This window comes from Moschus berezovskii, chromosome 17, assembly GCF_049115385.1.
Source record: "Moschus berezovskii isolate FMDL1 chromosome 17, NW_MosBer_1.0, whole genome shotgun sequence".
In the NCBI taxonomy this organism is placed as follows: Eukaryota; Metazoa; Chordata; class Mammalia; order Artiodactyla; family Moschidae; genus Moschus; species Moschus berezovskii.
The window spans coordinates 62,777,988-62,800,386 of NC_142476.1; the positions used below are offsets into that span (position 1 = coordinate 62,777,988).

Genomic DNA, 22,399 nt, shown 5'->3' on the forward strand with positions numbered 1-22,399 from the left:
AATGCAGGGGGTGTGGATTTGAACTCTGGTTGGGGAGCTAAGATCCTACATGCCTCGGGATGAAAAAGCCAGAATATTAAAAAAAAAAAACAAAAACCAGAAGCAATATTGTAACAGATTCAATACTTTAAAAAAAGAAATGCATTATGCTAAGTGAAAGCAACCGTGATTCTAATTGTAATTATATATGAATTTTCCAGGTGGTCCTAGTGGTAGAGAATGCATCTGCCAATGAAGGAGACATAAAATATGTAGGTTCAATCCCTGGTTTGGGAAGATCCCCTGAAGGAGGGCATGGCAACCCACTCCAGTGTTCTTGCCTGGAGAATCTCCAAGGATAGAGGAGCCTGGCGACTACATTCCTTGGGGTCACAAAGAGTCAGATATGACAAGTGACTTAGCAGGCACACATGACTCTCATGATATTTCAACATGGAAATGTAAAAACTATACAGGTGCATGTGTTTGACACTGTACATAGGCTTGTATGTAGGATTATTTGCTGTAAAGGGTGAATTATGTAAATTATTTCTCAAAAAACCTGAATGAAAATTAATTGGTGTCCCTTATTGACTTATTTGAAAAGACCCTGATTCTGGGAAAGATTGAGGGCAGGAGGAAAAGGGGACGACAGAGGATGAGATGGTTGGATGGCATCACCAACTTGATGGACATGGGTTTGGGTGGACTCCAGCAGTTGGTGATGGACAGGGAGGCCTGGCGTGCTGTGGTTCATGGGGTCAGAAAGAGTTGGACACGACTGAGCGACTGAACTGAACTGAACTGACGAATAAAAAGCACCTGAAACAAATCACCCAGTGTCGCCCAGCGTCACTGTTAGTGTCTTGGACTAACTACATATCTTTTTTGTGCCTGTTCTATATCAGCTCTGTTCCAGGCATCGTGCACATGTTATTTCATTTGTCCTTAAACACAGTTACTAATCACAGAAACCAAATTCTGTGAGGCTACCTCACGTTTCTGAGAAGGTATTGTATAGATGTGTTTAAAGTCCATCATCAGTTAACTTTAAAGTAAGGAAGACTGTCCTTGATAGCCTGGGTGTGTGCTAAGTTGCCTCAGTGGTATCTGACTCTGTCACCCCATGGACTGTGGCCCGCCAGTCCCTCCTGTCCCTGGGTGTTCTCCAGCCAAGAATACTGGAATGGGTTGCCATGCGCTCCTCCAGGGATAACCTGGGAGGACCAGTTTCAATGAGTTTACAGGCCGGAGGAGCAGAACTGAGACTTCAAGGAAAAGAAATGTCACCTGTGCCTGCTAGTTTCTGCACATGCCCAAGAGTTCCAGCCTGCCCTTCCTGGTGACCTGCCCCGAAATGATGGGGTTTGCCACAATTGCCTGAACCAATTCCTTGCTACCTATATGTCCGTCTGGTTCTGCTTCTCTGGTTGGTACGCCTGAAAGATACACCGATACTCAGGACGTCACAGACAGGCATCGGCTTGCCCAGCGAGTTAGTAGCTCAGGGGTCCTGCTCTCTCCCACTGCGTTACCCCAGTCAGAAACAGGAGAGGAGAACATTTGGGGGCTTTGTTTGTTCTGTATATGCCTCCTTCTTTTATTTATTTAAATTGTTAAAATACTACGCAATTCTGTAGTCGAGAATTGGGCATATTTGTCTGTGATGAATGCCTGAATACATCAATTGTCCCCCCCTCAAGCTCCTTTTCTAGATTTGACATCAGAATTATCTTGGGGCCAGCAAGGAGGTACTAACATTTCTCTGCTGTGAAGTTGAGACAGTCTGATTCAGGGAGTTTAGTCCCAGATTTCTCACTAATTCACACTTCAACCTGTCTTCTCTTTCAGATTATTAGAAGGGAACATTTTGACTTGCTTCTCAGTTTAAAAAAGAAAGGAATAGGATCCTGGACATTCCCTCCCTCCCTCCTACCCTACTTCCTCCGCAAAATCCCTGGCCATGAATTCTCTCTCTGGGGTCCCTTCTTTATTTTAAGCTTCTTCCTCTCTTCTGCCCGCCCAGTGTCTGGCTCCCGCTGCACTAGATTGACTAGAGCCCCTTGTCTGGTGAAACAGCCGAGGGCTTTCCCGCAGCAGGGCCTTCCAGAGACGACCTGGAGTCACCCCAACCATCATCCCCCTCCTCCACTGTCGCCTTTTCTCACCACCTCTGGCAGGCGACAGTGGCTGTGGAAGAGGCTCCTTCTCTTGACCAGTTCACTCAGGAGAGAACAAAGTGAAAGTCCCGGAAGTGGCAGGTCTGAAAGTTCTAGCATCTGCAGACTCAGGCCCCTCAGAGCTGGGGGTATTGGGGAGTGTGTGGGGTCTTAGACCTGCACCTGCTTTGAACTGGGGTTGCGATCACTCAGGAAGGGAGGCCAAGGTGCGTGCCAGTGACTCATTATTTCGTGGGTGTATCTAAATCTGTGTTGGGCAGTGAGGTGAGAGTTGTAAGGACAGAGCTGTGGGTTCCCTGGGCTCTTTTCTAATCTCAAGGCACTGGGTGGTGGGTCACTGGGACTTGCAACCGTGTTGGTGAGACACCCAATCCGTACACCGACACACACACACACACACACACACACATACGCTCAACAGCAATCAAAGCACATTTTAAAAATCATTTTATTTATTTGTTTTTGGGGGGCGCTGTGCTGGGTCTTCGTTGCTGCTTGGGCTTTTCTCTAGTGGCGAGCGGGAGCTACTCTCCAGTTTCAGTGTGCAGAATTCTCACTGCAGTGACCTCTTGTTGCAAGCCCAGTTTCTGGGACATGCAAGCTTCAATAGTTACGGCACACGGGCTCAGTAGTTGCGGCTCCTGGGCTCCAGAGCACAGGCTCAAATGCTGTGGGGCATGGGCTGAGTTGCCCCAAGGCATGTGGGATCTTCTTGGGTCAGGGATCAAACTCCCATCTCCTGCATTGGCAGGCAAATTCTTTACCACTGAGCCACCAGGGAAGCCCAAAGCACATTTTTGAGGAACTAGGATTTCTTGTTCAAAACATGGGCATGTCCAGAAATCCAGATCATATGGGTGATGGTTGAAAGAATCAAAGGTATATACTCTGCAGAAGAGAAGAGAAGGGGAGATAGAGGCAAAAGAGACACCCTCAGGTGACTGAGGGGCTGCCTGTCTCATCAAAGAGGGAGAGGACCTCCCGCATTCCATCTCATCCTCATTCTTTAGTTCTGGAGGGCCCACTGGGACTGATGGGGAGTAGTTACAGGAAGGTAGGTTATGACTCAACCAACTCTTTCCATCCCACAGAGGAACAAGCTAGTGAGTCCCTGGTCATTAGAGGAATTTACATAAAAGTCCCTTGACCGATCATCTGGCAGACGGGAGGTGGGAATTCTTAGAAAAGGTAGGGGATTGGGCACCATGACCTCCAAGCTCCCTCCCAACGCTAAGATCTTATGAAGAGTCACTTGACATTCATTGTTTTCAACTAACAGATACGCTTTAGTGTTACCTGCCTTATACTGAAAAAGATACACCTAAAGGCTCAAGTTTTCTGCATCAAATCCTGCAAAACAAATCGGGCTGCCTGGATCCAGGGGAGGATGTGATAATGGAGTGAATCTGGAAAGCAATCTGGGGAGGTGAATTTTGAATAGGATGGTATTTTTAAAAATTTTATTTATTGATGTTTTTGGTTGTGCTGGGCCTTCATTACTTTGCTCAGGCTCTCTAGTTGTAGTGAGCAGGGGCTATTCTTCGTTGCAGTGTGCAGGCTTCTCATTGGGGTGTCTTCTCTTGTGGAGCACAGGCTCTAGGCGAGTGACCTTCAGTAATTGCAGCACACAGGCTAAGTATTTGTGGTTCATGGGCTTAGCTGCTCCGAGGCATGTGGAATCTTCTCGGACCAGGGATTGAACCCGTGTCCCCTGCATTGGCAGGCAGGTTCTTATCCACTGTGCCACCAGGGAAGACTGAATGGGATGGTCTTGACTTTCACCACTCAAACCACACTACTGTCAGTAGAGAATTAGATCATTCCAACTGGGTGCTCAGGGCAGGCCTCCTCCTCGGGGCAGGCCAGACCAATTCCCAGGCTGAGACCTCCAGGCCAAGGCAGCAGGAGAGGCCAATGATCTTCTTCTGTGGCCCTTGGCACACGCAGCGCTCCCCACCTCTGCAAAGTGTGACTCCCTTAGAAGTTCCCAGATTCCCCTCCAAGTGACCTGGGGCCTCACGACTCAGGGCTGCCTTATGGCCACAGCAAACAATGCCTCTTGCGTCTCACGACAAAGAGAACAGAGCCTGTGGGTTAATGCTTTCTCTGAAGCTGAGAGACATTTTGGAAATCCTTGTCAGGCGACCACCGCTTCCTGATGCTTGGCTGTTGACCTTCTTCCGTATGTTAACTGTCTTTCTGTCTCGATTCTTTCCCGTCCAAATGAAATTCTTTGAGCCCCAAGGCCTGTTGGTTTGTTCTTATTTTCATGGCTAGTATCCAGCACTTCAGATGGGCAGGAAGCCAAGGGACACAAACTTTGCTTCTGTACTGGGTTCTGAGAGGGTCTTTGGCACAGAACATTTCCCTTTTTAGGTAGAAGGTGGGAGGTGGGAAGAGGGGCCAATATGCAGGTATGCTTCATGTCAATTAGCAACTTGCTGCTTCTGATTCCACCTTCCCTGTGCAATGAAATTTACCTGGAACGGGGCCAGAGATGGCATGCGGGAAATAAAAATACTATTGGATCTGGTGCTCTTTGGGGGAGAGTGTCATGTCTGAGAAACCTAGTTCCCTCTGTGAAGTGACTTGGGCCACTGGCTTTGCTTCGTGGAGAATTCAGTGGGGCTGGATGGCAGGACACTAGCTGAGGGTCTGCAGCTGCAGAGAATTCCCAGGGACTTTGGAAAACTAACCTCTGTGTTCAGTTTTCACAAGGGCTAATAAGGAGGAACTTAACCTAAGTCCTGCGCCTTCAGTCTTAGTTTCTTATTCCTTACCCGGCCTCTTGCTAACCAGACAGCAACTCCCGGCATGCTTTGGGTGCCTCGTCAGCTCAAAGGCCCTGCACCCACCCGGAGGGTCCACACTTGCAATCTTTTCTAGGTGGGAAGAGAAAGGGGTTTTGTACATATGTTAACATTTTCTGGAAAGGGAGTATGTCAAGGTTGTATATATGTCACCCTGCTTACTTAATTTATATGCAGAGTACATCATGAGGAACGCTGGGCTGGAAGAAGCACAAGCTGGAATCAAGATTGCCGGGAGAAATATCAATAACCTCAGATATGCAGATGACACCACCCTTATGGCAGAAAGTGAAGAGGAACTCAAAGGCCTCTTGATGAAAGTGAAAGAGGAGAGTGAAAAGGTTGGCTTAAAGCTCAACATTCAGAAAACGAAGATCATGGCATCTGGTCCCATCACTTCTTGGGAAATAGATGGGGAAGCAGTGGAAACCGTGTCAGACTTTATTTTTTTGGGCTCCAGAATCACTGCGAATGCTGATTGCAGCCATGAAATTAAAAGACGCTTGTTCCTTGGAAGGAAAGTTATGACCAGCCTAGATAGCATATTAAAGAGCAGGGACATTACTTTGCCAACCAAGGTCCGTCTAGTCAAGGCTATGGTTTTTCCCGTGGTCATGTATGGATGTGAGAGTTGGACTGTGAAGAAAGCTGATCTCCGAAGAATTGATGCTTTTGAACTGTGGTGCTGGAGAAGACTCTTGAGAGTCCCTTGGACTGCAAGGAGATCCAACCAGTCCATTCTAGAGGAGATCAATCCTGGGTGTTCATTGGAAGGACTTATGCTAAAGCTGAAACTCCAATACTTTGGCCACCTCATGCGACGAGTTGACTCACTGGAAAAGACTCTGATGCTGGGAGCAATTGGGGGTAGGAGGAGACAGGGAAGACAGAGAATGAGGTGGCTGGATGGTATCACCAACTCGATGGACATGAGTTTGAGTGAACTCCGGGAGTTGGTGATGGACAGGGAGGCCTGGCGTGCTATGGTTCATGGGGTCGCTAAGAGTCGGACACGACTAAGTGACTGAACTGAACTGAACTGAACTGAACATTTTCTGGAACTTTTAATTTTTATTTGTTGACTGATTGATTCAGCAGCACCTCAATTTTTGCAGGATTTTAGTTCCCTGACCAGGACTTGAACCTGAATCCTGGTAGTAAAAGCACCAAGCCCCAACCATTGGACCACCAGGGAATTCCCTGGAACTTTTCATTGAAATGGAAAAGCTTTCATTAAAATTATGTGTGTATATACACCTACAATTTTTTCTTCTAAAGCTCATTCTCCGTCACTGTTGAGATAAGGTGGGGTCAGGGGCTGGGAGAACAGAGCTGGAAGAGATGAAAACTTGAAACACGAAAGAGCTAGATGCATCATTTGTCACAAGTAGGCAGCAACCACACGTGTGCTCAGGCCTGGTGTGGGCTCACGTGTGTGTGTATGAGCGTGTGACGTACGTAAGGATTTTGTGTGTGACACGTTGTAGAAGCTCAGTAGATGGTGGCTCTTCATGGGTGAGGAGATTAGTGAGGACAGGATGAGTCACACGAGGCTTTGGGAACAAATATTTACTTAGGGTTTTTTCTTGTTAGAGAACCTCAACTTGAACCAGTTTATGGAAAAGAAGGAAGGAAAAATGCAAGGAGGAGGGAGGGGAAAGGGGAGGCGCTCGCTCTCCTCCTCATCCGTGAGGAGCTCACAGATGGCTCAGGCACTTAAACTGTCCTGTGGGCAGGGCTGCTGCTGCCTGTCTCCCTCCCTCTCTCATCTCTGCTCTTCCCCTCGTTGCTGACTGCTGACGTCTTGCTTCATCCTCTTGACTCCATGTTGGGGTAGGGGGTGGGGGACCTGGGCCATTGGTCGCTTTGGGCTGACAAACCACTGCCTCAAGACCAAAGAGGGAAAAAAGCTTTCCTGTACTCTAGTTCGGAGGATCTCAGGGGGATTCCCCGGGGGTCCAGTGGTTAGAATCCACACTTTCACTGCCAAGGGCCGGGGGCAGGAAGGACCCAGATCTCTGCGGATTAGTCCACCATAGCCTGTCCCTAATCTGCAGGACAGGCCTGTCTGGGGTGGGGTGGATTTTCTGAGTGAACGTCTTTCCCAGAATCCCATGGGCCAAGTGGGGGAGGAGCTGGCCCCTGGGAAGGGCGGGTGGACAGCAAAGCAAACAAGATCCCAGTCTGCATCCTCACCATGATGGATGCGGTTCCTAAGCTGGGCCCTGAGAGCCAGGGAGGATTTGAACAGAGAGGGAGGAGGGCTGCCCTCCGCTCAGGGAGAGGGGGCAGGCTGCAGACACTAGGGGCACTGCCATGCCCAAAGCCACAGCACTGATCTCTTCGCAATAAAATCTATATGTCACCACCTCAGCTCCTTCAAAAAGATTCTGGACGTGTGTCAAGTTTCCCCAGAAACTTGAAACCAACAGCAGAAGTGAATGCTCTTTCCTTTGACTGCTGGGTTCCCCTCCTGGCCTGGAACCTCAGGAGATGGAGACAGCTTCTAAGTGTTAGGAAAGTGCTTATTTCCTCCACTGACAACATTCTTAGTTTTAAAAGTTTCTTTGCTTTCTAGAGTCTTTTTTTTTTTTTTTTTTTTACGTAGCTATTTTTGACAAAAGTATAAATATCCACCAGGCTGACTGGAGAGACAGCTGCCAGCTCCTGCTCTGAGTACAGCCCTCACCCCCATTACCCTCCACAGAACCAGCCAGAACCCATCAGGGGGCCTGGACTCAGACTTGTGGCTGGAGGAGGCACTACTCCAGGGCCATTCAGGTTTCCAGGCTTTCCACAAGGACACTCAGGGCCGCAAGGCCACAGGAGCGGCTGCACAGCTGTGCCCTGGAGGAACCAGGAAGTGAGTGGACACCAGAAGTGCCCAAGGTGTCCTGAGCCCAGGACAAGGGGCTAACCTGAAAGAGTACCCCACTCACATGGCCAGACATTGCTCTGTCTCCTTTCTTAGAGGGAAGGTCCCGCTTCCCCTCCTCCTACCAGCCAAGTGACCATTTCAGTAATTCCCAGTTTATGCTGCTGTGTGAGAAGGTCTCAGTGACCCGGCTGGCAGCCATCCTTCAGCACCTCAGGCCACCGGCCAGCTGAGGACTGAGAGAGGAGCCGTGCATTTAGGACACACCTTCCTGCTCAAGGAGCTGCCCAGGCCTGCTGCTTTCTACCCTCCCTCCCTCCACTCCACTCTTCTTTCCCATAAACTGATGTAAGTGGAGTCCTTCTTACTGGTAATAACAAATCTTGGCCAAGTCCTTGCTCCCAGGACACTCTGCCCTAGGTTTCTGCTCCCTTCTGGTTCCGTAGGCCATGCATCTTCAGAATAGATCCGAAACCCAGTCTACAAACCCAGCCACTGCCCTCCCACCCCACCCCGCCTCCCATCCTCAGGGCATCTTCCCACATCCCCTGCTGGAACTGACCACAGCAACGGCAAACCTGTCTCAGAGCCTGCGGTCTGGGAGTGTGGAGATTTCTGGGGAGCAGTTGTCTTTGTGTTTGTCACAGCCCCTTCCCTCTGGGTCTGAGGAGGACTGTCTCTGTGGGGGACCCCTTTCCTCACCCTCCCGGAGAAGCGCTGGGGGCTTCAACCAGGAGATGGGGGCTGGGGGGGGAGAGGAGATCTCGGTGCCCCTGAGGCTTCTTTCCTGTGATGCAGCAGGGCTGAAGGCTGCTGCACATCTCCACTGCACCTTCCCATCAGCCCGTCTGAAGCCAGAACCCTGTGCAGGAAGAAGTCTGTGGCCAAGAGCATTCCTGGCATAAGTAGAGCACAGCAAGTACTGGAAGATGCACATGGCCAAGAAACTCTCCCTGGGCGGGGTCTGGGTGACCGTGCTGTATCTTGGGTCATTATGTTGCCTTGGGCTTTGCATCCTGGTTTTAGAAGTGACTAAAGTCAACCCTTGGACTTCCCAGGTGGCTCAGTGGTAAAGAATCTGCCTGCCAATGCAGAAGACATGGGTTCGATCCTTGGGTCAAGAAGATTCCCCTGGAGAAGGAAATAATAACCTGCTCCAGTATTCTTGCCTGAAAAATCCCATGGACAAAGGAGCCTGGCGGGCTACTGTCCAAGGGGTTGCAAAGACACGACTTAGCGACTAAACAACAACAAACAAAAGTCAACCCTTAAGCTCAGATGCCATTTCTGGGGCCTTGAAGTGTCCCTGAAGTTGAGCCTGACGTCTCCCTGCAAGGTTGGACTTTGTGGCAGATTCACTCTTTGGGGCAATAACAGCACCAAGGCCCTGAGATGGCAGCATTTCTCAGTAGACACACAAGAATAGCCCCAGCCAGTGGACCAGGATCAGATTGGCGACCCATGCGGTCCTGGAGTGATGTGAGGAAACAGTGAGATGCAAGGCTTTGGCCTTGGGTGTGAGTACTGGGGTGACACCTGGGGACTCGCCGCCCATGGCCCCCGGGACTGGAGGCAGCGCCACAGATGCAGGCTCTCCCTGGACCCCAGCCTGCTGCTCCTAAGGCACGTGAAATCAGACGGCCTGTTCCATCATCCACCCTCGGTGCTCCTGAATGTTGAGCCCTCTGTCGTACGCCTCCCTGGGCACCAGGGAGAGTCTGGAGCCTTCTTAATTCCAAGCACGACTTCCTCATTTAACGTTATTAGATTTCATCTTGTTATATGGCCTCTGCCTGCCAAGAGCTTTTTGAATTCTGATTTGTCTAATAGATTTGGTTCCCTTCATCCACAAATTTGATAAGCTCTCCAGATCTTCATCTAATTATTACCGAGAACATAGGCAGGGCCACCAGCCATGCCCTGAATTTCCCTCCAAGGTAAGTAACATCGGTTCAACCAGTCCCTTGCTGCAGCTCAACAGCGAGTTGTAAGTTCTCCTAACCACCCCTACTCTGCTTCTCATTTACATAGGAGACTTGGACAAATGAGTATGCCACACACATGTCCCTCATCAACCGGCCTCCAATTAAGAGAAGGAAATGAGTTTCATCTGTGTCCTTATTCTTGGTGAACCCGGTCTGGGCACCATGCTCGATTTAACTCACCAACTTGCGGTTACAAAGGGATCAGATTGCCAAACATGTGGGCCTTTGAGAACCAACTTGCCCAAGCCTCCCAGGAGAAGGGGTTGAGGAAGCAGTGTGAAGGAAGGCAAGACCCACCTTGGAGAAGGGCAACCTTCACAGCAGGAAGTACGCCAGCAGCAAACACTGCCGAGGGAATAGGAGGAAGGCACTCAAGGGCCAGAGATCTGTCCAGTTATGAGCTCGAGAGGACACAGGCAGGTGAGACGCCATCAGAAAGGTCACATGGATGTTTATTACATAGAAAAGAAGGAAAGGAAGAAAAGATTTCCAAAGCCATAGTTTTGGGATTTAAAAAAAACCACAAACTTGGAATGTCAAAGAGATGCCATGCTTTCTATATTTATAATAGGAATGTATAAATATGTACATGGAGATATGTACACAGGTTTTTATTGTCATACATGGTATTTTTCAATACATGTACAGTAATGGTGCTTGAAGGACGCATTTAAAGCTGGGAGAAGGCTGGAGAAATTGGAACCCTCCACAGTGAGCGCCTAGAGGGCGCTGTGGAGACTCAGCCAGGTCAGGCAGGTCGGCCAAGGTGGGCATGGGGGAGGTGGCAAGGTTATGAGGATTTGGGGGAGCTAAGTTGCAGGCAGGGCTGGGCCCCAGGCTGCAAGGTTTGGGCCAAGGTAAGTCTGGAAACTTCCGTAAGTCTGTGACATTAAAGTTTTCTTCCTCTCTCAGAAGGGAGGAAGGCTGCAGTCGTTGCAGTGGGCTAGAATATATAGGAGCACTGGATCCCAGGAGAAGTCTGTGGCGGTGAGGTGGGCTCCAGTGGTCTGGGCAGAAGTGAGACAAGAAAGGCCTGGGAGATCAGAGAGTGGGTCTTGCTGGAGAACAATAGAAATGTACGGTGATTCATCTAACATAAGGAAGAGAGACCCAAACAAAGCCAGTCATGGTATCAGAAATTACAAATCAGATAACAACACTTATTCATGTATGAATTCTGCAGAGACACACAGAGCCAGTCTTTTCTCTATGTATGTTGTTTTTTTAAAAATGGTACCACGTACAGCAATATGGAGCTTATCCTGTGTAGGGGGGCAGCCACATGCTCCCACAGGGTGTCCGGGCCACTTACAACCCCCAACACCCTCTCCCTGCTTGGAACAGGCGTCAAGTGCTAACCCAGAAAGTGGGGGCAGATGTGACCTCTGTCCCCATTCTCTTCTTACTGGTTCCTGTACCTGGGCTGCTGGCGGGGGGAGGTGGGAACAGAAAAGGACCTTAAAAGAGAGGGTTGTATGCAGCCCTACAAGAGCCAGGAAAGAGACCATTGTCTCCTCCTCTCTGAGCAGACAACCCCTCAACCCCTCCAGCAGGAAGCCAAACTGAGGGTGGGGATGGGCACAGCTGGGTTTGGTAAGGTGGGGATGCTGAGCCCGTGGACCCTGGGAGGAAGACATCCAAGACCAGGGGTCCTGGAGAGAGAAGAAATAGCGTGGGTATCTGGGCACGGACAGATGAGGACAAATGTGCCATTGGCCAGAGCCCATGCTGGAGGGAGACAGCTCCCAGATTGGGCACCAGGCTCCTCTGGAGACATTAATTCCCAACCCTGAGTCTCCAGACAGACCCTGGCCTGCCTCCTCCCAGCCTGAAGGGAGCTGTGTGTGCACGTGTGTGCTGTGTGTGGTGTGAGTGTGTGCACAGGTGGGGGTGTGCGTGTGTCTGTGCTTCTGCTCGCTCCAGGGTGACAGTGCAGGTGCGGAGACAGGCCGTAGAGTCTGGACCAACCTGGGTGGTTGGCATTTCAACAAATCCTGGAAGGGATGAAGAGGGTTGGGGAATGGAGATTTCACAGCTAGATCTAAGGCAAGAGACAACTTGTACCAGAAATCAGGACACACAAGCGGGACCCTGTCGTCAACTTCCCCCTTCCCTGCCCTGGACAGGAAGGGAGAGTGGAATTGCTGGGGGCAGGCAGTATTTTGGTTTTACTAGGAAGAGTCCATGGGGCCTGCTGCTCCCTCTCCCTGTCCCTCACCTAACAAGGCTCATCCTCCAAGCCCTTTTCTCTGAGAGAAATGGGAAGAACAACAGTTGCCCAGCCCCTTCTTGTACCCAAGCTACAGATGGTTAAACTGAGGCACAAGGCAGTAGGAGAGACAGTGCTAAGGGTGGAACTCACCCTCTCCAGGCTTGTGGGGCATTTGGGGTCACCCTGGTTTGGGGTTTTCCCCACCCATCACCAGAGGGGTTCATCCTCTCTCCACATGGGATTTGGGGTGGATCCATGAGAATCTGAGTGTAATCCTCCACGCTCTGTGAGTTCAAGAACTTTCTGAAGCTCTAAGAGTCTGAAGGGAACAAAAGTGATGAAAAATACAGGCCGCCAAGCATCACCACCTACTCAGGCTGACCTCAGCCTCCCTTCTGCTGACAGCCTGACCTCCCATCTCCTCTAGCACATGCCAAGCTCTCTGGGGGCTCAGGCCTAGGCCTCGGAGAGCATCTCCCCTCTCTAACCTCCACTCACCTCGCCGTCCCACCTGGGATGCTGCTCCCCAGGAAGACAGCACCTTTGATCAGCTTCTCCAAAGTCAGGCTCAGGACCTACTTGGCCCATTTGGTGCCCACTGAGGGCTTGCTGATGCACAAAAGCAAAATGGGGAGCCCCCACTCATAGGACTGCAGGAAGCTGGCACAGGGAGCCCGTGGAAACAAAGGCTGGGTTCCATGGAAGAGCATGTGTCAGCAAATGGCCAGCAACTGCTTCAAACTGCTCACCCCGGAGACAAGGTCATGGCCTCTGGGGAGTGGGGACTGGTCCTTTAAAAGTGCTCTGCCACCTTGAGATGGGGAGGGCGGTGGGAGAGGTTCAAGAGGGAGGGGACATAGGTATACCTATGGCTGATTCATGTTGATGTTTGGCAGAAACCAACACAATATTGTAAAGCAATTATCCTTCAATAAAAAAATCAATAGATTAAAAAAAAAAACATAGCAAAAAAGGGCTCAGCCACCTCCAGCCTGTCTGTTGAAAATCCTCTAAACCAACCAGCAACAGGGAAGAATAATAACAGTGAACAGCTCCTGCAGACACCAACTGGAGAATTTACACCTAAATTCCACATCCCCAAGCGGTTTACACAGCACAAGAGGCTTTCTTTGCCAATATCACGAACACGATAAAAGCAGCTGGTGTCATTAAATCCCGAGGTGGGCCCGCAGCCCGCAGCCTGCTCTCCTCCCAGGAGAGGATCTGGCCCAGCTCAGGCCCAGGGACTCAGGCAAGCTGAATAGCAACAAAACTGAAGAGGCCCTGCATGTTAGGACCAGGCAGCCCCTCATCTCAGGCCCACTGTTCTCTTCCACTGCCATTCGGGGCGCCCTTCAGGCCTGCCTTCAAGAAGGAGCATGGGTCTGTGGGCCCCCTGGGATGGTGGCCGCAGGGTGGCGCCCTCTTCCTGCTGAGAGGGCCAGGCACCGTTCCCCCTGCCGAGGACTCCCTCTTGGCCACTGAAGTCAGCTCCATGCCATGAGCGTGTGATGGGGGACCCGTGGCCTTCTCTCTTGGTGCCTCAGTTCTGATGTTTGAAGACCCAGCATACTGATATTTCACCCCACCCCCACCACTAGGTAAGGGTCACAGGGGATCAAAATGCACCACACAGTGCCTGGCAAGGGCCCAGCGTCTGGAGGCTGTCCTTGTCAAGTGTGCGGACCCGTGGGTCCAGGGCAGCAACAGGAGGCTGCTGTGTCCCTTCCTCCCCTCCCCTCACGTGCAGCCAGAGGCTGGCTTCGAGGCCACAGCGGGGTGGCTCCTGCCTGTTGACCCAGCATCACAGAAGGCAGGAGGGGTGCCGGACTGGAGCCAGGAGCCATCTGTCCCTGTGGCTCTCACAGGAACCCCGCCCTTCCCGAAGTCTTGTCTGGGACTCAGATCTTAAGATCCAGGGGGGACTGTCTCCACTGTCCACAGGACACTCCCTGGCCGCCAGGTGGCTCATGCTGGCTGTAGGATCCTGCTCTGGCCCGAGGGAATTGCCGCTCTGATCCAAGTTTCTCATTCACTGTGACGTTCTCTGCGTGCCTGTGATCCCTGTCCCGAGCACCCACGGCCTAGGAATGTCCTACGGAATTCTAACTGATCGATGGCTGGACCTGAAAAGCTCCCTGGGGTTTCTGGACCATCACCCTTGAGACAAGACCCAACCAAAGTGTTGGGTGTCAACCAAGCACTTGCTCGTACAAGGTTCCTGCTTTTCAGCTGGTCGGTGCTGCATAGATTAACTCCGGCCATCTAACAGTCAGTGGACATGACTGAGCAAACTCCAGGAGATGGTGAAGGACAGGGAAGTCTGGCGTGTTGCAGTCCACAAGGTTGCAAAGAGTCAGACACGACTTGGCAACTGGACAAGCTAACAACCTGAGCGGCCAGCTCAGAGGACTTGGAGTACACTGGCCACTGTTCCTTAGCTAATGACAATGACGATGCTGGGACTGTGGCCTCACTTAGAAGTTATTTTGAGCTGATCCGCCTGCTGGGCAGTCCTCACAGACTCATTGTTCAGAAGATGGGTGGTGGTCTACCTGGAAAGGGCCTGCCTCCCAAGGCTGGTGTGTTCTCAAGTTGGGAGAAGCAGCCACAGGCGAGGGAAGATCTGGGGAAGGGAGCGTAGGATGGGAAATGTCCTTCCAGGCACACACACCCCTGCATGAAGCCAGCCCACACTGGGACTCGTGGTGACACCTGTCACTCAAGAAAACTTCCCCCGTGTCTGAATTGTGTCACTAAACATGAGACATTAATTGCTAGCTCTTCTCTACCCCACTCAGCAGCCACCCCCAGCCATGCCAGGAAAATAAGACCCACCTCTCCCTATGGGTGCTGCCCCCACCTGACATCTGTCATTGCGAACTCGGGGGAGCTATCTGGGGGGTGTCGGGCTGTGGGCTGGCCTTCCTTCCCTCCACTGGAGCTGTTTTTATCCGACTCCAGGGGAGGCTCCGCGCTCCAACGCCACTTCCTCGAGAGCAACCAGCCGCCAGCCTGCTCTCCTCTTGGTCTGGGGGATGCTGTCTTCTCACAGCGGAAGGTTCTGACTTTCTGGATAAAGCCAAAATCCAAGCCCACGCCTTGACAACACAGAGGCTTCCAAACATGAAAGAAGCTGCAAAGGCTTGGGCTGGGGCCAGGAAGAAAGGAGGAGTAAGAGACAGACACTGCCAGGTGTCCAGAGCGCGCAACCTGGCCCCAGGCAGCTCATCAGAACTAAGGGATGGATGGGGTGGTGGGAGGCGGGTAGGATCAGGCCGAGGAGCAGAGAACCCACCTCTGAGTTGGGGCCTGGGGTGGAGGTGGGGGCAGCAAGTGGCTAAGGGAATTCCATTTCTTCAAGGATGCCAGTTTGCTGTCCAGGCTACAGGGAACCCGAGACCCACCTCCCAGGAGGCCTGTAACTAGAAAGTTCAGTGGATGGGGTGGGTGGGCCACTGCCCCAGGTGGAGAGTTTAGGAACACAGCCTAAGCACACAGTGGCCCCCAAAAGTGCTGTGGTGGAGCGAGGGGCCTACCCAGCTGCCGGTTCCCCAAGCCTTTCCATCCATTAAGGGGAAAACCACCAGAAAAGGCCACTCTTCTGTGCTGCTTTGCTTCAGTCATGTCCAAATCTCCGTGACCCTATGGACCATAGCCCCCAGTCTATGGGATTCTCCAGGCAATACTAGAGTAGGTTGCCGTGTCCTCCTCCAGGGGATTCTCCCAACTCAGGGATCGAAACTGCGTCTCTGTCTCCTGCATTGGCAGGTGGATTCTTTCCCACTAGCACCACAGGCCACTCTTCCATCCCTGGCCAAATTCTGACTGACTCCCTGATAGATAGGGAAAGCCCCTTGGAGAGAAACACACCCAATGGCACACAGTCCAGTGAGGCTAGAACTTGGCTTTGGGCCAGTCCCACATTTTAACTCCTACATTAGAATGAAAATGAAAAGAGAGCAGACATGTGAAAGTCTGCCTTGTCACTGCCATTTAGATCTCCTTTCTCTTAATTGCTGATTGATCTCGAATCAGACATCTTCCGGTGGTTGTGATTCTGTAACAATCACTTAGGTGTCGCAAAGGCCCTGATCGGCCCTTTGCGACAGGAGAAATCCCCGTGTAACACCAGCAAGGTCTCCCGAATGCCTCTGTTTGCAGGATTTTTGCAGAAGAAGGATTTTCAGAGAGGGGTCCACCACCACCTGCAATTATTTTTATTTTGCAATTCTAAAACCCCTAAAGCTCTCAAATGGTGAGTTTTCTCCCCTTACATATTTAGTGGCAAAATCTGACCTGTAGTGAGGCGAAGCTATTTACAGTTTTATTGATCCTAATAAATCTGATTATTCACATGTTCCTCTGCAGAAATGGTCCCGTGTTTCACGGTGTGAGCAGGTCCAGACTCCGCCAGGCTGTCATGAAATGGATGGCGAACGTTTCTTCTTCTCTTCCTCAGATCTAAAATGTGTGAAGTCAGAGACCTGTTGGCCCTAAGGATTTCAGAGGAAGGAGTGCAGGCCTCAGACAGTGTTGAGTATAATGGGGAAGGCTGCCCACGTGGACCTGGGTTGGTGAACTTGTACGTGAACATCTGGCAATTCCAGCAGTTTTGCCCCAGGAATGGAGCCACTGCCTTCCTTCCCAGGGAAACGAAGGTCAGATCTGCCCAGACCTGGAGACTTCAGTGGTGAGGAGATGGGGGCGGCCAGGGGGCAAGCAGACACCCGCAGGGACCCGTCCCCACTGACAGCTGAGGGCACAGCAGGCTTTTCCACACTGGGCAGGAATCTGTCTATCCTTACTCACGCCCGGGTGTTGCCCCCAGGAGACCACACCCACAGGGGCCCGGAGGAGCTGTCCACCGCAGTCCTGCCCCTTGACGAGCCCTGCTCGCCTGGACGGGGTCACTGCTGCCTGGCCTGGCCGCCCCACATGCCCTCATGATGGGCAGCAGACGAGGCGAGGCGGCCCGAGCCTGGGGCGCTCCAGCTTCTTGCGTCAGCATTCCCGCCTCCACCCCACTCCCCACCCAACCCAGATGCCCTTTGGGCGTCTGTGCTACAGGACTCTCTGGAGCAGCAGGAGGAGCTGGCAGCTCTCAGAGCCTGCTGAGAAAAGCAGGTGCGTTTGAAAATAAATAGTATTCTCAAATCCCCTTCTTTCCACTCCAAACCCAGGAAGCGGCAGAAGAGAACACGTGAAGACCCCGGGCCGGCCGCTGCCTGACGTGGCCCTCCTGGGCACCGGGCTTCTCAGCGGCTCGCCCGGGCTCACAGCTGCTGTGGGATGCCCTGCTCCTTGTAGCCTGTGAGGGAGAAGCAGAGAACAGATGGTCAGACACCCACTTCCCTCACCATTTCTCCAGGCGGTGCTCCCGGACTCGAATATGCTAGAACTTATTCACACAGATGTGTGAATGACTGCCACAGCTGTGGTCCATCTTTTCCCAAGGGTGTTGGCTTCTTAATGGGAAACAAGGGGATGAATGAAGAGAGTGGATTTAGGGGTTTAGTCGGGGAGATACGAGAGGAGGATTTCTGTTACAGACCTGCTGGGGGTTGAAAGGTTATGAGTGTGCTCTTGAATCCACACCCTTGAAGCCACTGTACAAACGTGGCCCCAGCAGACTGGCCTGCTGCATTTCCTGACGTGGCGCCTTGGGAGAAGGTGCCAGGAAGCCTTTCCCAAGTGATGGGCATCTGGTACGTGTGGACGGAGAGGAGGAAGGAAGAGAAAAGGAAGACAGCATATAGAAGGGAAGAGCCAAGCTGGCATGCTCCATCAGTTGGACATCTGTGACACAGGCCAAGGTGGCTGCTGGCTTCGAGCCTTTAAAGCCTTGGTGGTGACTATGAACATATGAGAAAAACTTGATCACTGTTGATATTAAGGAACTGATGCTAGTTTATCTGAGCGTGAAAATGTACTGTGGTTCCTTTTTTTAAAAAAAGACATCTACTGAGATATTTAAGGGTGAAATTTTCATCTGGGTTTGCTGAGTAGTTACCCCTATTAGCTGGTAACTCAGCCCACACAGGAGCATCAGTGGACTTGTGTTTGTTTTTTTTCCCTTTATTTACCAGGTTACTTATCAAGTTAAGGCGTAGGGGGTGGAGGCAGACGCAGGCAGTAGTAGAAGAAAACAGAGCGGCCATGAGTGGATGATGGTTGAAGGTGGTATAGGCGTTTAGAGGCTCACTATACTAGGCCTTCTATTTGCATCTATGTTTAGATATTTTCCAAAATAAAAAACTAAAAATAGAAGCTTGTTGGCCAACTGGGAAAGGGGGTGTTTGTGGGTGGGAAGTGGGGAGGTAGGCAGGGGACTGGGAGGGCAGCAGTGTGAGGTGGGCGAAGGGCACTGAAGGGGAGGGCCCAGGCAGCCCGGGCATGAGACCTGTGCATACCCCAATAGACTCACCTTGGGAAACTGCGGAGAAACACGGGAATACGAGGCAGCATGAGGAAGAGGAGAAAAAGAGAAAGAGAAAACAGTCTAAAAAAAGAAGCCAGACATGAGACAAGCTGGGACCTGGCACCTGGGACCCTTTGCTGCAGTGCTTGCACCTGGACAAACCCTCTTTGAGCGACAAAATACAAAGACACTATGAGGGATCAAAAATAAGTGCATGCACGTGCATGAGCTGTAGGGGCAGATTATGGACAGGAAGACACAAAAAGACCAAAAGGACCAACTGTCACTTCTGAAGAGCCTGGAGCAAAAGCAGGGTATCATGCGTGTCCCCTGCCCACAGCACCACCTAAGGCACCCCTCCAGCCAGACCCCTGGACCTGCCCCTACCTTCATCCCCTATAAGGAATCAGTTCACCTTTCTGCTCAGGGAGCAACCAAGGGAACCTGTTATTTGGTCTCACTCCCCTCTGCTGCAACAGGGGCCCCCAATAAAACCTTGCCTGATTTCTCATCTGGCTTCTTATCAGTTTCTACTGATTAAAGAGGCCAAGAACCCCGGTCGGTAACAGAGGGACTGCCTGAAATATAAAAAGGGAGAGGCTGCATGGTGGGGATTGGGAGATGGAAGGGGTCTTCAGTCTGCACGCACAGTGACCAGCCACTGCGGCCAGTGGGCAGCCCCAGAGGGTGTGTGGGCTTCGGTTCAGGAGTGCAGAGCATTCTCCCCTCCCTGGGGGGTCACACTCCGTGAGACACCACCAAGAAGCTCTCTCCTCTTTCCTCCGAATCTCAGCCAAGGTCGCTCTTCTGCTCACCTTCTGCCCCTCACTCTTCTTCTGCCCCAACCCATCTTTGCCTCAAGATGAATTCTGGATGCTCCAAGGAGGGACAGCTACAGGACAGGTTTGACTGTGGCAACCTAAAGATGTTGAAGTGACCCATCCTGGCCCCTGTCTAAGCCATGGGGTTCACATTTTTTGTGGACAGGAGTCACATATATAAAACCTAATGCTTTGGGAAAGACTCAGGCAGGGAATGGCAAACAGACTTTTATCTTGTAGACATCTTGGATCCATGAGTAGTGACTGCCTGAAGCCCTGTGTTGAAAACGGGTAAGACTATTCAGCAGAAAGTGTCAAGATAGATTAGCAATGTCTGCCATGGGTATGGCAGCTGAAAAAGGCTCCTGTACAATTACCAAGTATTTACTGACCCACAACCAATACAGGCTATTGTTAACTTACTGATTATTTTTATTAATATAAACAGAGCAGCAACCTTGCAAGTTCCTGATTTTAACTGCTACTTTGATTTAGAGTTCTCTGATTTCCCCCTTAGGAGGTTTTACTTGATGGTATGTTTCTTTTGTTGTTATTGTTTTAATTGATAAATTCTTTATAGTAGGTCCTTGTTGGTAATCTATTTTAAATCTAGTAGTATATACATGTCAATTCCAAACTCCCAATCTATCCTTCCCCATGGTACATTTCTTGGTGACACTCACGCAATGCTAGGTAAAAAAACATTACCCTGTGTTGTTACAATTAGAAAGTCTCCTTCATTTTTACAGGAAGAGGTTGGAGTGACACGAGAAACAACAGCCCCTTGTCCAACTATTTACTAGGGCAGACATTGTGCTAGGACAGTCCATTGTGACTACTCTCTTCAATGTAGTATTCCTGAGACATGCACACTCCACTGTTGCTTGGGGTGATCTCAGCCCACAGCACCATCTCAACAGCGGCAATTATTGATCCTTTGCAGGTGGGTTTACTTTCTGGAAAAAGGGGCAAAGGTACCCGTTGCTGAGATGGGTGAGTAAGTCTGGTGCCTAGGCGGGATAAGCGGGTAGCAGTGAGGGGTGGTGGGTTTTCTGGTGCGGCCCTCAAGTCCATCCCCCAAACAGTGTTCTAAAAAGTCTGACACAGAGACAGCACTCCTGAAACCAAGGAGGTGACCTACTGTGAAGGAGTGGGCGGGGAGGAAGGGGGCAGGAAGGGAGGGGCGGTGGGTTCCAGCACTTGAGTAGCCTGTAGCCCAACTATGGCCCCCACACCAGCCGTGAGAGAGGGGTTGATGTGGAGTCAACAGCTAGGGTGGTGAAAGGTGAGGAAGCAATAGGCTCCCATCTGCCCTTCTCGGGTCTCTGTTTCCTCCTCTGCTGCTGCTGCTGCTAAGGTGCTTCAGTCGTGTCTGACTCTGTACGACCCCATAGACGGCAGCCCACCAGGCTCCCCCGTCCCTGAGATTCTCCAGGCAAGAACAATGGAGTGGGTTGCCATTTCCTTCTCCAATGCATGAAAGCAAAAAGTAGAAGTGAAGTTGCTCAGTCGTGTTGGACTCTTAGCGACCCCATGGACTGCAGCCCACCAGGCTCCTCCGTCCATGGGATTTTCCAGGCAAGAGTACGGGAGTGGGGTGCCATTGCCTTCTCCGCTAGGAGGTGATAAAGGGGAGTTCTTGAAGTTATCTCTAAGATACAGGCCCTGTGGGGTCTGGTATCAAGCGTGACCCAAAAAGAGAATACCAGAAAGCTCTAGGCAACAGGTTAGGCATCAACACATTTATTGTGACACAGTTTTGTGCTGCTATAACAGAAAGTCTCCTCACTAACATGCCCCAGTGCCTGGCCCAACATCTGTGTGACGAGGAGATGACTCAGTTAGAGGGGTCCGGGGCTCATACCGGGCGGAGATGGGGCAGCCTTCCCAGGCTTTCCATCAGCCACTGAGGAAGCCTCTGAGAGCAGAGGGCCCCTTCCAGGTTCTAGTTGGGAACAGGCCTCTCAGAGAAGCACTTAACTCCCTCTGGGAAATGGTCAGACTTGGCTTCTCCAGACTCAAGAAAGACTGGCAGCACGTCTGTCTTATCAGCGATACTCTGCCCCACTCCCCACAAATGGAAGTGGTTCATGGACCTTTCCCAAGGGAGGAGCTCCCCTGAGGGAGCTGGATGCACCTGCCTCTGTCTCTGCCTGCTCTGCGGGCTCACCGACCCCCTTGCTGATGGGCAGCCCCTGCCCTGGGAGCAGCTGTCCCCAGGAGGGATTGGACATCTTCCAACTGTTCCTCAGCTTCCCCTGATGTTCCCCCTGCCCAGTGTTCCCCTCCCCGTTCTCTGGCCACCCCTGTCTCCTGGCTCTAATTCTGAGATGCCCTGGCAGTCCAGCACCCCGGGAGGGAAAGGAGCTGCTTCCACCAGCCTGCCTAACCAATCCACCAGCTCTGCTGGGCTCGCTCAGGCTCAGGAACCTGCCTTTTCTCTGGCCTGGTGGTTTGATTGGTCACTGACCCTAACCTTGCTGGGCCCTGGTATCTGAATAAGCCTTGGGTCTTGGATGCTCACAGGATTCTGAACTCAGACTGAGTCAACTAGGAATCATTCTAGATCATTCTAGAGCCCCCTGAACCTTGGGCTTCCCCTCTTGCCCCTGCTGTTCTTCCCTGACGCAGTTCACCTCTGGCACAGGCACTCCACCTGCAAATGGTCTTGTCAGGTGTGGGGGACAGGAGGAGCGTGGGGTGTGGGGAGAAGGGCAAAGGGCTGTGAGGACGTGCTGCATGTGAGTGAGGAGCTTTGGCCTAATGAGGTAGACAGAACGTGTGACAATACACGGACCTGCACGGGGGCCCGGGGTGACGAGCGCGGCTGCTTAAAATAGGTGTCTGTCTTAAGATCTCGCTGGGTTATTTTTAAAATGTTAATCAAGTCTTCTTCGGCAGTTTCGTGTCGGGATCAAGTTTGTGTTAAGTGACTGGTGAAGGTCTGCTGAATACAAATCAGGAAGAGGAAGGCTTTAGCATCAAGGAACAAAGAACTTACTTTAAAAGAAGTTGAAATTATGCTGTTCTGGCTGTTAAATAAAAAGCAGTTACAGGGTTTCCTGAGCACAAGTATGCCCGGTGGCCTTTTCCTTCTTTCTGGAAATGGCATGATG

At 51.4% G+C, this 22,399-nt stretch overlaps 1 protein-coding gene across 1 annotated transcript in view; it reads right to left on the bottom strand.

Annotated features, from left to right (window-relative positions):
• Positions 1 to 16,199: 16,199 nt before the first annotated feature.
• The window catches only part of STUM (stum, mechanosensory transduction mediator homolog), a 59,497-nt gene continuing 53,297 nt past the window's right edge, over positions 16,200 to 22,399 (bottom strand). The window contains exon 3 of the mRNA XM_055419781.2: positions 16,200 to 17,352. Within this exon, the coding sequence (XP_055275756.1) occupies positions 17,318 to 17,352 (35 nt within the window). The 3' untranslated portion in view covers positions 16,200 to 17,317. The remainder of the gene's footprint in view (positions 17,353 to 22,399) is intronic.